We start from the raw sequence: 16,973 nt of genomic DNA on the forward strand, positions 1-16,973 counted from the left end.
CTCCTGCAGAAAAAGGGGTGTCTTGGGTTGTAATTCTGAGGTTATGGGAAGAACTTTGCCTCTCAGCATCTTATCCTTGTCCATAAGATCTGGAGATTGGGCTATGATCTCCAAGTTCCTCTTTAGCTCCAGATGCTAGAACCTCCAAGTTCTTTCTGTCCCTTTTCCTACTCTAAGAGAGGGAAAATTATTTACTCAAAAACACCAAACAATTTACTAATTGGCTGAAATTGAGCCAATGATGGGAATGATGAACCATTGAGACAGGTACAGAGTGCTCAAATGGGTAAATCTCAGAATCAGTTTAGTATCCTAAGACTGAAGACACCATTCTCCTCTGGAACTGAGAGAGGGAGAGTAGGCTTGGTCACTGTGGCACTTAACTTTCTACCCAGCAAGGATCACTGGTCAGGTAATTTCAGCTTAAGATTAGGTTAGTCTAAGTGTCATCAGTAAATATGGAAGAGCTTTTGACAAGATACAATATCCATTCCTGTTAAAAAAAAATTAGAAATCATAGTATTAATGTAACTTTCTTTAAAATATTAAATAATATCTATCTAAAACCAAGAACCAACATTGGGAATAATGGGATAAGTTAGAGACCTTCCCAATAAGTTCATGGGTAAAGCAAAGATGTCTATTATCATTTTTACTATTCAATATTGTGCTAGAAATGCTAGCTATAGTAATAAGACAAAAAAAAAATCAAAGGAACACAGGCAAAGAGGAAACAAAATGATCATTTTCTAAATGATGTGATGGTTGAATGAACCCTAGAAAGTCAAATAAAAACCTAAATGAAACAACCAACAACTTTGGCAAAGTAGCACAACATAAAATAAATTCATACAAATCATCAGTATTTCTACATATTAACTATCAAAATTCAGCAGAAAGAGATGGAGAAATTTCATTTATAATATCCATGGACCACATAAAATACTTGGGAATCTATTTGCCAAAACACATACAGGAACTATATCCAACATGATTATAAAACACTTTACACAAATAAACACAAATCTAACTAATTGATAAAATATGAATTACTACTGGACAGATCAAGCCAACATAATAAAACTGGCATTACTACCTAAATTAATTTATATATTTAATACCATGTTAAGCTACCAAAGGATAGTTTAAGTGTCAATCTGGGACTGGTTTGGTTTCTTTTTCTCTTAGGAAGGATCTTGATTTTATCAATGTGGATACTCCTTCCACTGACAGGCCCCAACCCCTTTATTAACCTAATAGATGGTTTGGGGAAATTTCTGTGGCAAAAAAAAAAAATTTTAACTACCCTATAGCCTCTCTGATAACAAGCTTTTCTGAATTTGACTAGGTAGATCGAGTAACAAACAACAGGCATACAATCCAGCACTAGGATCTTACTTTGTAGAACTTGCCAAAGTTTATCCTCTACAGGCATAACCTGAGCAAACCTCTATGAGGCGGTGGGAGGGAAAGAGAGAAGGTAGTTATTAGACCAATCATATCAAGATGGTGGCAATGGTAGAACCAAGATGCCTCTGGGACTAATGCCTCCAGGCTTGGAGTTCAATTAAAAGTAGTATTTTTACTAAATAGCAGTAAAAAGTAGAAGTACTTGGGAATAAAAGCAAAATCTCCTGGACCAACTCCAAGGGTAGGAGTTGATGCCTAGGAAGGAACTCATGTCTGCACAGGACCAAGGATCTACTGTAAAATTTTCACACCTGGTTCCCAGATAAAAGAATTAGAACACTTTCACACACTTCATCTTTATGAGATGAATTTAAAGCTGGAAGGAAACTTATCAAAACTCTAATCAATTCACTTAATTGCACATAGTAATGAACAGACTGGCAAAGGGATATGCGCACAGTCATACAGGGACACGTGTAGACAAACCCATAGTGGTGGTGATCATTAAGATCTGGGTCAGAGATAAGACCTAATTCTCCTGTCTCTTTTGTCCAGATCTCTTAACATGTATCCTTGCAACGCTGTAGGGGCATAGATGAAGCAGGTGCTATTAGCCTTCAGATGCAGAAAGATACTTCTGAGGCTCAGCTACTACGTCTCCTAAGACTAAACTGGCTAAGAAGAAAAGTTGGGAATTATGAACCTTTGTGTCTAGATCTGGACTCCTGCCAGAGTTGGGCCTATTATTGATGCTTCTATCTAAGAAAGTCTCAGGAGGCAACAGAGCCCACAATGAGTACCCCTTCACCATCAACATCCTCTTCTGTTGGATACCATGTAGTTCTCCTCAACATGTGTTCTGTCTCAGCAGCAGCACTAGGAATCAAAATATTGGGGAGTAAGGGAAGAGATTCCAAAGCAAAAATTCTAATTGGCACACAGTCCCAAAGGCACTGACACCACTCTGTAGAGAGTTTCCCAAGCAAAGCTTCAGCATCCAAGTTGGGGCTTGAGAACCCAACCCAGGCTCCTAGAAGGACAAGACTGCAGCAAAGAATCACAGGCTAAAACTAGATGGAACCTTAGAACACGTCATAGCTGGAAGGGACTCAAGAGATCACCTAGTTCAACCTCCCATTTTACAGATGAGGAACCTAAGTCCAGAGAAGGTGACTGGCCTAAAGCCACATGGCCAGTTAGTGTCAGAAAGTCTTCGATGAGATACTTCAGTATTAACCACACCCATACCCTGGTGTTGTAAGGCATTTATTTCTTGGTGTGTTTCAAAGAGGATTTTTTTTTCTCCAAAACAATTATAGAAATAACAATTACAATACTTACTGTATCCATTAGTGACTGTTAAAACCAAAATCCCAGCTATCCCAGGGGGTTGGAAAATTAAAAAAACAGGACTTATTCCAAAAATAAGTGATAGTTGAATAGATGCCATAGTCTTCTTCATTATCACATGTATGAAAGCATGCAATAAACTTAAATTCCCAACAAGTTTTTGGTCTTTACAATTCATCATTTTATATATATATTATATATATATATATATATATATATATATATATATATATTTCTTAGATACATATACATATATATATGCGCATATATATGTGTATATATACATATATATGTATATGTATATATACATGAATTAAGTACAAAACAAGTTGGACTTTTGGTAATGGATGCTTGTGCACAGGAATGAAGCAAATTACATGACCACAAAACACTATCTTTTGTTTTTGTTTTTTAAAACACCATAAAGTTGGGATCACATCTTTGTCAAATCACTACTGAAGGATCTTTGTAGTTACGAAGAGTATGAGTCATGAGGGAAAGAGGGATGTGATCCCATGTAGTGCCCTGAATGGAATAGCACTGGGGAAAAGGAGATGATTAAAATTTGGGGAAAAAGTGGTCCCTAAAAGAAGTCTAATGGAGCAGTGCTAGGCTTTGTGGACCGTGGAAGGATGGAAAGGACATAGAATGGTAAGGATGGTACGGAGGAGGAGTTAGGACGAGCAAAGGGGAGGGTGTATTCATTGTTACATGCTTTTACACAGTCTTTTCACAAGGATATGTGTGAATCTGGTGGGTCTGAGGCATCTGGCTATCAAAACTGGGCAAAACTTGCAAACACCCATGTCTTTCAACAAGAACAATAAAAGGATTCTAAATGTTTGGGTTAGAATGTAAATGGAAACCAATGGCAATGAGGGAAAAGTGGAAATGGAGAAAGCTTGACCTTTATCTGAGACAGACACTTCTATGTCCCTAGACAACAGAGGCCTACTAGAGAGACTCTTCCAGGCAAGAGCTCCTGGGAATCCAGCATTCATGGGAATCCATGAGAAGCTGCCATGGATGTTGTGATCCTGGCCTTCGGTACCACTGACCAAAGAGGCTCCTTAGTTACTTGGGTTATTGCATCTCCAGATCCCCTTGGTCCGGGGAGCACTGCTTAGCTGTCTCTCGTCGATTCCCTAAGACTTAGGGGACAAAGCCCTGGCTAACCAAGGTGGATGGCTGCACGCTCTGAAACAACTTGAGGAGTTAGGTCCCAATGGAAAGTTCTACAATGAGGACTGATCGTCAACTTCTTCATTACTTAGGGAATCTTGGATTTGCTGGGAGAGTGGAGCCATTTATTCATAAAAATCAAAATGCCAGAGCTGGAAGAGCTTTTCAGACAATATAGTCCAACCTCCTCAGTTTATATTGGGAAACTGAAGCTGAGAGGTTAGCCTAAATAATCCATCTTTAATCCTACGATCTTATAAATTAAAGACAAATGACCTGTCTAACATTACAAGTCTATTACATGACAAGCCTGGGTCTCGAACCCAAGTCTCATGAATGCCAGTGTAATGCTCTTTCCACTGTGTCAGAAATTCTGGGTTTGAGAGGAAATTAGTTCTTGCCAGTGAATAAATTCACGTGACTCTGGGAGTAGAGGGCAGGAAAAATTAAAAAAATAGGGGCAGTTGAGGGGAGTAAAAGAGAGGGCTGGGGATCTGTTTGGCTACTGAGTAGCAATAAATAAACGGGCTGGCTCATTTGGAGCCAGTCCCTTTTCACACTATAGATTTAAAAGAACATTGATTTCAATACATGGTATAGATATTTTTCTAAGGACGATATGAGTTAGCTTTCATCTGCTCCCTCCTACCAGCAGTCACAGTGGGAAATGTCACTGAACACAAATGGGGGTTCCACAGACAGAAACACCATCATCTGAGGAAAGGAATTTCACCTGAAATCCTCTGGGAAACCAGTAATCAGTGGATCAGTATAAGAATTTGATATAGGGCTTCACACTTCAGACTCTTCTTGGCGAAGCAGAGATCTGATATTACCACTTCCTTCCCACAAAGCAATTCTTCCTAGGTTAAGTCTTACAATTTGCCACCCATGTGCCTGAAACCAACACCATGGCATCTCCCACTTTTATAATGTTTTGTAATGTTTCTTTTTAAAATCAATTCTTCAGGCCATCACCTCCCTGGCTGACAATTTGAGAGCAGGCATTTGCCTGGCTAGTCAAAAACCATATATAGATATATGGATAAGCCAAAGAATGCAAGCTGACTTTTCCAATTGACAAGGGTTATCGTGTCCCCTCACCCCCAAGGCTAGGGGCCAATCTGGTTTATGGTACAATTAAGGAAAAGGATGAACACAAATTAGGTTAGGCTTCCCAACAGATGCCTACCACTTCTGTTTCTAAATGCTAGTAGAAGTAAGTCTTAGCGCACCGATATCATTTAAAGCCGTATCTCCATTTATGAAATACTGCCTACAACTCATTAGGAAACCAAGAACATAAATGTTAGAAAAACATTTACAAATTAGCGCCATTTATGACTATTTAACCTTGAGAATTTGGGGATTGTTTTAGTGGAATACACAGGATGGTGAAATCATTTTCTCCAGGGAACAGTCAGAAAATAGAATCTACAATGACAAGGATAGTGGGAGCTAAGAATGAGAACCAACTATAATATTTATACAAGTTGAATCTCAGGCCAAAAAGGTCTATTTAAACCAGGCTGAGAAACTATGCTGTCCTTGTCAGATTCCCATAAACTCATTCTTTCTCCTGGATGGAAAAAAAAAAAAACAACAACCGAAAGGGCACATGTTCTTATTATTACTGATTATTACCAAAATCCTAGGAGGATAAGACTGAGGCAAAGAAGCACAGGCTAAAACTGGAAGGAACATAGTCATATCTATCTTAACTGATAAGTGGTCCTTAGTATCCTCTTCTTAGCAACACTAACCAATCTAATATGATACATTTCCTCTCCACATGACCAGGGAGTAGCCATGTTTGCAAGAAAAGATAGACCACAGAACAATCTTGTAAGTCCCTTGTAAAATGAATTTCCTCCTTCTCTTAGTTTTATAATCTCAGAATATTATGTAAATAATAGGTTCCCCAACATAAAACAATCCATTCCGCCCCCTCGCAACCAGCAGCGATTACTAGGTAGCCATACTACCCATGTCCTATAAAATGCCATGTCATTGGAAAGCAGTTACATGATTATTTCTGTGCCCTGAAAATTTGTGAGACACATTTAGAGAAATAAAAAATAAATGATATAGAATTGAAATTGGGGTGACACTAGCAGGTGTCCAGGTGTCACACTAATAAAAATCCACCTGTTTTCTATTGAGAGTGTAGGACTGGGATTTTATTTTAAAAAGGTAAAGCTATTAAAAACAAAATAAAACCAAAAAACCTTTTTCAAAAAGACTTTAGAGAATTACATAACAGAATTTTAGCAACTGTTTGTAAACAAGTATAAAATACAATTACATTTCAGTAGTTTATTTTGGAGAAACAAGGCAGTGCAAAATCGGCTAACCAAACTTTCTAAGGCAAGCCAGATTAATCCACTCTGATTCAAAAGTAGAGCTAAGAAACAGCATACAGACATTAAAACTGGAACTAACGCTCAGAAGTCATGTAAACATGGTTAGCTGGAAAGCTCTCAAGTTCCTAGGAAGCTTGACAGTTTCAATTAGGTCCATCCTCTTACCCTTCCCCCCTCCCACAAACCCCACCCCTTCCCAACTGAAATGATCATTCCCATGTGGGTTTATTCCAAGAGGGGGCAAAAAAGAAATAACCACCAAAATATTAGCTAGCATTTACCTAGCGCTTAAAGGTTTGCAAAGCACTTTTACACATTATCTCATTTGCTCCTCTCTCCCTTAACTCAGTACCATACAGAGCTTACAATGGTAGAATCTCATCCAGGATGTCCTCATTGTACATGAATCAGAAGAAGGTCCAAATATTTTTTTCTCTCCTAAAAAGCATTTATATCTTACTATTTGACTCAAAAAATAGATTTGACAAAGAAAATCATCAAAAAGTCATACGGGGAGAACATTCATATATCACCACAGATCATTACAAATCTTTGAGAATGTTTTGGAAAAATGAGATTTTTTTCCCCTTCCCACTTGAGCTTGGGGGCAGGGAAAGCATGGCCAAACAATGGTTTAGAACAGAGTGCCCCCCTGCCAGCCCACAGCAGATCTTAATGGTCCACAACACTTCAGGTCCTTACTTTGTATAAGCTACAAACTGAGAAAAGGAATTCTTCTTCTTTCTTGTGTCCCTCACCTTCCACCACCACTCCAACCCTCTACTCGGTCTCCTTGGTCTAGACAAAGTTCCAAGGTTGCAGAGGTCAGGGAGGGGGATGGGGGAAGATCACAGAAGAGAATTTAAGTATTTTGCTCGCCTGCAGTATAGTTTGGACTGGGAAACAGTGACTTACAGAGTGGTGTTAGTTTGGCTGCTCGTCAAAGTGAGAGTATTCTTCTGGGCTGTTCCTAGACCTTGTATTTGAGGGGAGAGGGACAAAAATCAACTCCTTGCCAATCAAACCTCTGACTGTGAACTTAGTGTTTAGGATTTGCAAGAACAGCTGAAAGTTAAGAAATGGCAGATGCAATAGGTTACAAGGTAGAGTTTATGGACTCTGCCCCAAATCTTTCAATGGGGTAGTGTTAACCAGGCTGTGCTCTGGTTTATGATGCACATCATCAAGATTGATGACACTGACGAACAGTATACAGCTTTGTTTTCAGGGTTTGGGGGGGGGGGACCTAAAAGAGAAAAGTCATGCCCCTCGATTATGCTAAGCTCAGGAGTTCCCCCAACTCCCTTCACTTATTTAAGATCTAGGAATGCTTTATGGAATCATAACATTTTATGGCTAGATTTAATCTTAAAAGAGAACATCCTCATCCAAAGAAAAGGAAATTTAAAGGGCCAGAAACAAAAGGTAACTTTCAAAAGGTCACACAGAAAGTTAGTGGAAGAACTGGGACTAGAACCCGGGTTCTCTCATATCTGCAGCAAACTATAAAATTGCAGAATGGTGGACCTGGCTGGGTATGTAGAGGATATCTCTGAGGGAAGCCAGAAAGACTTTCAATTGGCACTAGAGTCAACTGTCCTAGAAGCTATTCCAAAGCAGAGTGAGGAAGATTCCTTATGCCTTCCCGTTCCTTTCCTGAAATGGTCTACTCAGAGGGATACCTCCTACAGAAACCCATACCTTATAACCTCTGAAGGTCATTTTGGGTCATCTCTCTATGAATTAGGGCAGGGTAGAGAGGGCAAATGCAACCCACTCATCTCTTCTTGCCCAGTAGATGTGGTTTCGGCACACACTGCACAGGTCATTTTCCTGCTGGGATTGTGGAATAGGGCAAAAAGGGGACTGGGCCAAGGGAAGAAGAGCAGACCCCAATTAATGGTGCAGGTGGGTGATCAAAAGAGAACATAAAACCATCTATAATAACTCAAACTTCTTTTTAAATTATGACATTCACACACAATTTCAACCTTGGCCTCTCCAATTCTAGGAGGTCTGGACTTAAGACATAGAATCATACAGACTAGAAGGACCTTAGAAATTGAGCTCAACCTCCTCAATTTATAGATGAGGAATCTAAAGTCTAGACAGGTGAAATAACTTGTTAAAGGTCACACAGGTTGGCCCATGGTGGTCAATTACAATTTATAAAGGGGAAATAACCGCACATGTACACACACACACACACACACACACACACACACACACACACACACACACACACACACGAGAAACCACAAAATGAATCACCGAAAACAAAAACCAACCATCCCACACATTAAGGTCTAGTGTTGAAAACACAAGTGTGTGTAAACTTAGTAAAAGATTTGCAAATGGAAGTGGGTGAAACATCACATTTTCTCCCACTCTGATCACTGTGGTTTTTTTCCCCCTTCTTTTAAATCACTGCATCAGGAAATCAGGTTAAAAAAATAATCAATGGAAATTTGTAGTAGTAGGTGGAACTCTTCTAAGCTGCTTGCCTCATTATAGTGATTCTAGGTGGGCCCTTTGCTTGCGCCTGGTCCATAGTGCCACCAGCTATTGGGAGGATGCTTTGGTGGCCAGTGTTGCCACACAGTGCTGTTGGAAGCTGGGGGACACAGCAGTGTTGCACCCTAGTCTCTGGTGCTGTAGCTTCATCGAGCTGTTGGTCTCACTCTCCACGATCCAGGAGGAGTCTTTGCCCATCACGTTGCTGCAGCACCCTGTACTGGTGACCCGTGTCCGCTCCACCGCTAAGCCACCAGACGGGTCAGCCAGGAGCTTGTTGTGGCTGAGTGGAGTCATCTCCAGGTTCTGGCCTTGCAGGACGGTGGCTATGTGGTTCAAGAGGTCAGTGAAGAATTCAGTCACACCTTCATAGCCTGAATGAAGAAGAAAAGAGGGACGGTTTCTTTTTTTCTAGAACCACAGAGTGAGAACATTAAGAGATGGAGGCAGAATTAGAATACCAAATGTCAAAATTGGAAAAGACTTACCTTTGAGATGATCTAATCCAATCCACTCATTTTGCAGAGGTGGAAACTGAGACCCAAAGAAATTAAGTGAGCTGCTCAAAGTCACACAGCTAGAGGTGGGACTACAAACCAGAGCTCTTTCTACTACACCAATGCTCTCTCCCTCCCAATAAGCAATGTTAAGCGCTGTGAATAAGGGCTTCTTAGGGTGAGAAGAACTAGAATCTTGAACAAGACACTGTGGAGCATTACCCTCATAATGATTATCACAGCTCATGACATTTGTGTACCCCCACACCCCATTTTTCTTGCATTTTAATTAGTGCTTTTTTTCTTCAACAATCCTATGAGGAAGGCAGAGAAGAAATTAAGATACCATTTTACAGTTGAGGAAACTGAGCCTGGAGAATAAAGTAATTTGCTTTGGAATCTTCTACTCTAAAATGGATCAAATCCCACCTTCTGATGGGGAGGTGAGGGTCTTTCCTTTCTAGGCTGTACACATCCCTCCTCACCCCCAATGCTAACGTCTTTGCTTTTTACATTACATTAATATATTGTGTCCATATCTTGTATGAGTCTACATGCTTGCATGGTGTCTCTCCCATTAGAATGTGAGTTCCTTGAGGGCAGTGGCTATGTTTTTTACCTTAAAAAAAATCCCTGGTGTTCAGTACCTGGTATATAATAAGCACTTAATAAATGCTTACTGACTGACATGTAATAGAAGTATCCTAAGCTCAGGGACTGGCCCACTTTTTTGTTTGTTGGCTCTAGCACAGTACTAGGCATACAGTAGAAGGAAGAGGGTGAGAAGAAAAATACACAAGGCAGCAGAAACTAGAACTGCTAATTTAAGGATGATTTTTGAGAAGAAAAATGCCAGGAGAAGAGACATGTGAGTCAGCTACAAAACAATCTCTCTCTCTGTCTGTCTGTCTGTCTCTCTCTCTCTCACACACACACACACACACACACACACACACCACACACACACACACACACGATGCTCCCCTAAAGACATGTCCCTTATTTCCTTTTTGTGCCCAAGATCCCTGGAAGGTGAAGTCACTCAAATCCCCAATTTCTGATGTCCTAAGGAAGCCTCTTCCTTTCAACACACCAACAAATTAATTGTTCCTTCCCTGAATCTATACAAGCACTCTGTTAAGATAAACTGCTCATTTCATCCCAGGACAAGGATTTCCTAACATGGGCTTTGGTGAATGGATTTCCAAGGGCAACCAAACAGGTTAAGAATACACATTGGGAAACAATCTTATTATGTTTTCTTCTCGGAGCCAAAGTTATGCTGATTTCCAAGAAAGGGCTTTAAGGCTGAACTGGACAAGAGATGATGCCTGGATCTGTATGAACCACTCTGGATGATTCTGGTGGGAGGAATGAAAGGCAATAAATACCCAAGTTTATATCCCCCCTGAATGCTGGTTGTCTTTAAGAACTGCTATGAAGAATTTATAGATCTGTACCTCTCTAATCAAGTCTTACTTTGATGGCCTATCATTGACTGGTGGTGTCCCTGGGCTCTCTATGATTATTTCAGGGAAGTATAACCTCCAGCAGGTTCTATGAAGCAGAAAAAGCTTAAAATATGGGCCCAGGGGCAGACTGTGTTCCTGTGATCCAAGAACTAGCCTAAATGTGGGAAGGCTCATCACCAGCTGTAAAGTAACCGATTCTTTTTAGTCACTGCAACTCTTGGAGACAATCTAATAAGTCACTAAAGGGCTGCAATTTTTTCTACAAAGGGAGTACCCACACTTCATAAAATTTTTGTGATTTTGGAGGATTAGTGACATAACCCTTTAAAACACAGAACTATCTTTCACAAAATGGACCAGCTATCCCATCTGGAGAACTTTGATCCAAGTTCCGACAACCTCACCGAGCTAGACTCACAATTATCAAGAGTTAGTTGGAGTCTCTCGGTAGGATATGAACATTGCTAAATGTATACAATTGCTATTCATTCACCTGATGGTGAACTGATCTTATGTAAGTGATTAATCAAATGGGAAAGTTAAAAAAACCTGTAATTATAATTATGACCCGATAAGCTGAAAGGCTATGTCATCATATTTTAGGAGAAATATTAAGTTTAGAATATGAAAAATCCATTTATCCTTTCTAGAGATGACCTTACTACCACAGAAGAGAAATACATGCCTACAAATAATAGCTAACATTTATATAGTGCTTTAAAATTTACAAAGTGCTTTACAAATATTATCTCCTTTTACCTTCACAACACTGGGACGTAGGTTTTATCCCCATTTTACAGATGAGGGGAACTGAGGCATGTGGAGGTTAAGTCACTTGCTGAGAGTCACATAGCTAGGAAACGTCTCTCTGGGAGGACCTGAAGGAAACTCCCTCAGAGGGAGCAGACTTTGACTGGCATACTGACGGATCCTGCCTCAGAAACGAGGAAGGAAACTTGGTTGCAGGTTGTGGAATCACCACCACCACAGACGTGGCTGAAGCTTCATCGCTACCTGATGCCCATTCGGCACAACAAGCCGAACTTGTGAAATGGAAAAAGGAAAAAGTCTACGGCCTGAACTCAGCTCAAGCCTTCCGGACTCCAAGTTCAGCCCTCTACATGTACTACACTACCTAAGTATCTAGTCTCCTGTTCTTACTGGTGACCATGGGATATTTTGGGTGGAAGTTTCGATTTGTGCCTCTAAAATGGCCTTGTCACATAGAATTTGTATAATATTAATTCACATAGGTAGAGGGAATTTCTTTGCTGGATCTTCCCTATATCAGTGTGTGTGTAGATATACACACACAGACACATGTAAAATAATGCCCACATAATGGGCATGAATGCTCAAAAAGGAACAAACTACTGAATAAATGCTCTTAACATGTGAGTGTGCACATACTTCAGAAATCTGTCATTTCACCTACGTAGGCCTCTACACCTTAACAGACTGTCTCTATAAGCTTCTGCAACAAAAACAAAACAAAACAAAACAAAATGAAATTCAACACCTAATCAACACCTTCAAATCATGCATTATTTCTGCACAGAGCTGGGTTGGTCCAGTCAGTCGCTGGACCCAAACTCAAAGTCTCTGCAATACGTAAGGACTTTAGAGAGCTCATGCTATCTCATCTACCCTTTGATACGCTGGGTTCTCCATGGCACGGTGCAGGAAAGAGGGGCTACGCTGCAGATCAAATATTGTCCTCCCTACTTCATTCCCAAATAATATAGTCACAGCCTGATAAGCCTGGTTTGGCCTAGAAAGAGACTACTTGTACACATCCTGGATGATAGCATAAAATGAGGAGTAACATGTAGTTAGATCCCTACCATAAAGGCTGGGTGAACTTTTCCCTAAAAGGCAGTGAAAACATCGTCAAGACTAAGATGATTCAAGAGATTAAGATTCAAATTATTGATATTGCTTTCAGGTTGTCTAAATACAAAAGCAGCACAGCCCTGAAATAACTCAGTTATGACTTAGCAGCCTTGACTCATGGAAAAAGCATGGGCCTTGGGAGTGAGGCAACTCAGATGTCTAAAACAACCTCTCTAATCCTTAGATCATTCACGTATAAAACAGACAATGCCACCTTCTTTCTCATAAGGTGACTGTTAAGGATCAAATAAGATCAAAGGCCTTAAAAACCTTAAGGGAGGTCCATAATTGTGAGCTATTATCATATTAGCAGTCACAGGGACCTGACCACTTTGCTCCTAGGGTTGAATGAAAATGTCTCAGTCTGACTGCTGGGCACCATGTCTGAGAACAAGATCCCTTGGGCAGACTGGGTCAAAGTCAAACTAGACTGCATTATCTCTAATTCTGCTCATAGAATAGAGTGGAAGAAGAGAGGTTCCAGCATGCATATATGTATAAAACAGGGAGGAAAACCCCCCTAAGCTTAGCGTTCTGATTTACACAATGTTATGTAAATACCCTAAGAATTAAGCTGTTCCCCAGCAACAGTTGAATATGCAAAGATGAGATCCTCACTGAGTTACCACCAGCACAGAGTTGCCTTCTCTTAATGAGACCCTGTTTGTTGGTCACAGGCCTAGGTCACCAAATAGTGGCCCAGGCATGTTCTAAAAACCATTCCTATAGTCTGTGAAATCTCACAGAGCTTCGCTTTAAAGGAAAGAAGAATTTTTTCAGGAAAACCAAAAACTCTGTTGCTCACGCCTCCCAGTCCTGATACCCACCTTATTCCCACAAACTGGATCTATTTTAAAAGTCAATTAGCAAAGTCAGGCAAGGACCCAAGTGAGAAAGTGAACCAAGACGATCTGAGCCTGGGCAGCATTGTACAGGAAACGACCACCAGTTTTACATGTTTTTGTGGCTGACACCAAGATACACCTCTGGAATGTTCAAAGGCTAAACGGTACCAATAATGGATTCCCTGGAATCAAGAGCCTGGATGATCCTCCAAAAATGAACCGACCTCTGGCCTACGCTTCCACGTTAGCTCTTACCCCTAAGCTAAGAGATGAACACAGGATCATAGCTGTAACTGGAAAAGGAATCTGAGAAGCCACCTCCTTTATTTCACAGGTAAAAAAATGAGGTCCTTTACTGAGATGACCAGAGAAAGAGGTGATACGAAAGGTCTAAGGAGAGAAAAAGTTTGGACAGTGGCTGTGGAGAATGTAAAAGTCAAGAAAAATAAATAAAAGATTTTCACAACGCAGCAAGAGCCCACTTAAGTTAGATAACATGAGGAACAAATGCGATATTATGTACCAAGCGCTTTGTAAGCCTTCAAAAGGATACATAAATGTTAGTGCCATGAATGAGATATAAGAGATCTGAGAGGCAGTGATGCACAGTGGATTGTGAAGAGAGAGCTCGCCTTTGTGGCCAGAATACTAGGGTTCAAATCCAACCTGTGACACAGGAACTGGCTTGCGATACTGGGCTCACACAGCCTCCCAGCGCCCCCCAGGCAACTCTCAACGAGCAGATAAAAAGGTGGTGAAGTCTCTCACAGATACCAGGCCACTACGGCAACAAACATACACCCCAGTTAATTCGCCAGGGAAGAAATCATTCATATGGTACTTTACAAAGCACTTTCCTTACGCCATTCTGAGGCAAGACGGTATTATTACTATCCTTTTAAAGAAAAAGAAACACTGTGTAAGGAAGAAGGGACAGGACATTCTGTGGTATGAACTGGAGCTCAGACTTGGGTCCAGATCTTCTGGCTCCGAGTTCAATGATCATTTCAAGATGCAATCAAATTCAACAAGCATTTGTTAAGGTCTGAGAATCTATCTCCAAGGTGCTGGGGATACAGAGCCAAAACAAACAGTCCTTGTGCTCTAGGAAGCTTATATCTTAAGGAGAAAAATCTGAAGAGGCAGGGCCCTTGCTACAGCTCTCCAACCTGCCACCAGAGACTATGTTACAGCAGCTGCCTCCTCCCTCTGCCCCTAGACACAGGAGACCTTTTGAGGTCCTCGTTACCTAGATACTTCTTCTTTCCCCAAGTCCATGAGGGAGAGGCACATTCATAGCCTGGTAAATGAGCTTATCAGGCATGTCTCTCTGCCTGGCTTGCAGACTGACTTTACTTTAACTACATTTCATCAGTCCTTACAGCACAGTTTCTCTCCAATTTCCTCTCCTCCCACCTTTGCTATTACTGAATAGGGAAACTAAGAAAGAATATGAGATGTTAGTCCTGGAAATGGCGTTAGAGAGCCTGCAGTCCAAACCGCTCATTTTACAAAATAGGAAATACCCAGCGCTGATGACTGCTGTGAAAACACGGGGCTTGGGCCAGATGACTGCAAAGGTCCCTTCGAGATTCTGTGGGGTGACTTCTCGGAGATCCCAGAGCCAGTGAGCAGTAGTGATGGGACTAGAATTCAAGTACTATAGGCTCAATGCTCCTTTCAATATAGGATGATGCTTCCCAAATACTGGTAGGGAGAACTCAGAAGGGCTTGTCCCTGGACATGTCCCAATCATTCCTGCCTCGCAGAACTGCATAATACATCTTTCCTGCCTGGAACTCTCCTCTCTGCCTAAATTCTAACCATCGTTCCAACTTCCACCTCATGGCTGTTCCCTGGACCCAGCCAAGACCGCAAAGATTCCTCTTTCCTCTGAACCCATAGCTCTTATTGTCTATGTCATTCATATGGCATTTATCTTCTCCTATCCTATAATATACCTGGGATGGTTATATAATGTTTCACCCATACTATTCTTGTCTTTCCAATTATGTTGCCAAAACTTGTCATTCATTGGCATAAATTTTAGAAACCAACCATTGTCACCTCCAACTCACAACATGGCATCACAGCAAGACTTCAGTAGCAATATAGAAATGTAAGCTATCATAATGATTAAATGAGATAAACATAGTTAGTATCTTGCTAATAATCTTTGCTATCTTTGGGCTGAATTTATTCCCCCATAAAATACAAGGTTGGTCAAGATAAGCGAATCACAGATTTAAGGGCTGTAAAGGTCCCCTCAGAGCGTCATCTCCTCATTCTACAAATGATGAAACTCAGGCACAGAGAGCTTAAGTGATCGGCCCAGGACAGCACAGGTAGTAGCAGTGGTCAGAGGCAGGACTTAACCCTAGGTATCCCTGACTCTAGGTCCAGCACTCTCCACAATGTCTCTTCTAGCTGTAGTATTCTGCTCAAAGATTTTATGTTCTAAGACCTCTTCCAGCTTTAGCACTCTATAGTCCAACCTGTCAATGTTAACATTCTATATTCTAATGTCTCATCCAGCCCTTAGATTTGGGGAGAGACAAACAACCTGAATTATGTTGCCTCTTTGACTCTCAGCCTCAGCATATCCAACTGACTCTTTCCCTCCTCTGGGTCTATTTTCTTCTCTACAAAATAAGAAGGCTGAACTCTAGATAATCTCTAAGGCCCCAGATGCCTCTCTTCTGTCTTCATTAAATCACACTCACACATATTCTAATCTCCTTGAAAAAAGCCAAAGGAAGATGATGCTGGGGGGAATAAAGCTCTTGCCTACTTTAATTATTTTTTTAAAAAACTATTTGGTTTCTTTTGTTTTTATACCACCTTTATTTCCAAAAATATTCACCTCTCCTCCCCAGGAAGTCATCTCTTTTCACAAAGAATAGAAAAGAAAAAACCTTGTTTTAGTCCTAACAGCAAAGAGAAAAGGTGAGAGCTTCCCAACAGAAAACCTGGTATATTAGATAAGTGTTTCGTTGTCACAACTCAAAAATCATCCAGAAAATTGTTCACTCCCCATCCTCTCTCCCTCCTATGTAAAAGCTATTGGGAATAAGGTTCTGAGTTTTCCCCCCAAGGAATCTGAGTCAAGTACCTGAATCAAAAACAACGTCTAAGCCATTTACAGAGAATGCTACATAAACAAAACATTCTAAGATAAGCATCCAGGCAGACTCTAGAAGGATCAAAGAAACTAGCTCAGGGTCACTGATGCTGTTGTCCTCAGTGGAGATAGAAAGTGAATGCTGGTGAAGGGCCAGTCTTCTAGCAACTAGACCACATTGCCCCTAGCAAATGCAACCAAGCACAAGGATCCAAATAGATGACTCCACAGTAGAAGCGACAATTCCGCACATTTTGTGGGCAGTTTTCAGTGTGGAGATTGCACAAGGCAGTTTTCACTGCACTGTGGCAGTTACCTGATTTGAC

The 16,973-nt window shown here is 40.8% G+C and overlaps 1 protein-coding gene across 3 annotated transcripts in view; it reads right to left on the reverse strand.

The window, feature by feature from the left end:
* Nucleotides 1–6,243: 6,243 nt before the first annotated feature.
* The window catches only part of ITPK1 (inositol-tetrakisphosphate 1-kinase), a 301,192-nt gene continuing 290,462 nt past the window's right edge, over nucleotides 6,244–16,973 (reverse strand). For all 3 annotated transcript variants that reach the window (XM_021000285.2, XM_021000286.2, XM_021000284.2), the window contains exon 11: nucleotides 6,244–9,193. In XM_021000285.2, the coding sequence (XP_020855944.1) occupies nucleotides 8,868–9,193 (326 nt within the window). In that variant the 3' untranslated portion in view covers nucleotides 6,244–8,867. The remainder of the gene's footprint in view (nucleotides 9,194–16,973) is intronic.

The sequence above is a fragment of the Phascolarctos cinereus genome, unplaced genomic scaffold (assembly GCF_003287225.1).
Source record: "Phascolarctos cinereus isolate Bilbo 61053 unplaced genomic scaffold, phaCin_HiC Scaffold_3;HRSCAF=262, whole genome shotgun sequence".
NCBI lineage: Eukaryota > Metazoa > Chordata > Mammalia > Diprotodontia > Phascolarctidae > Phascolarctos > Phascolarctos cinereus.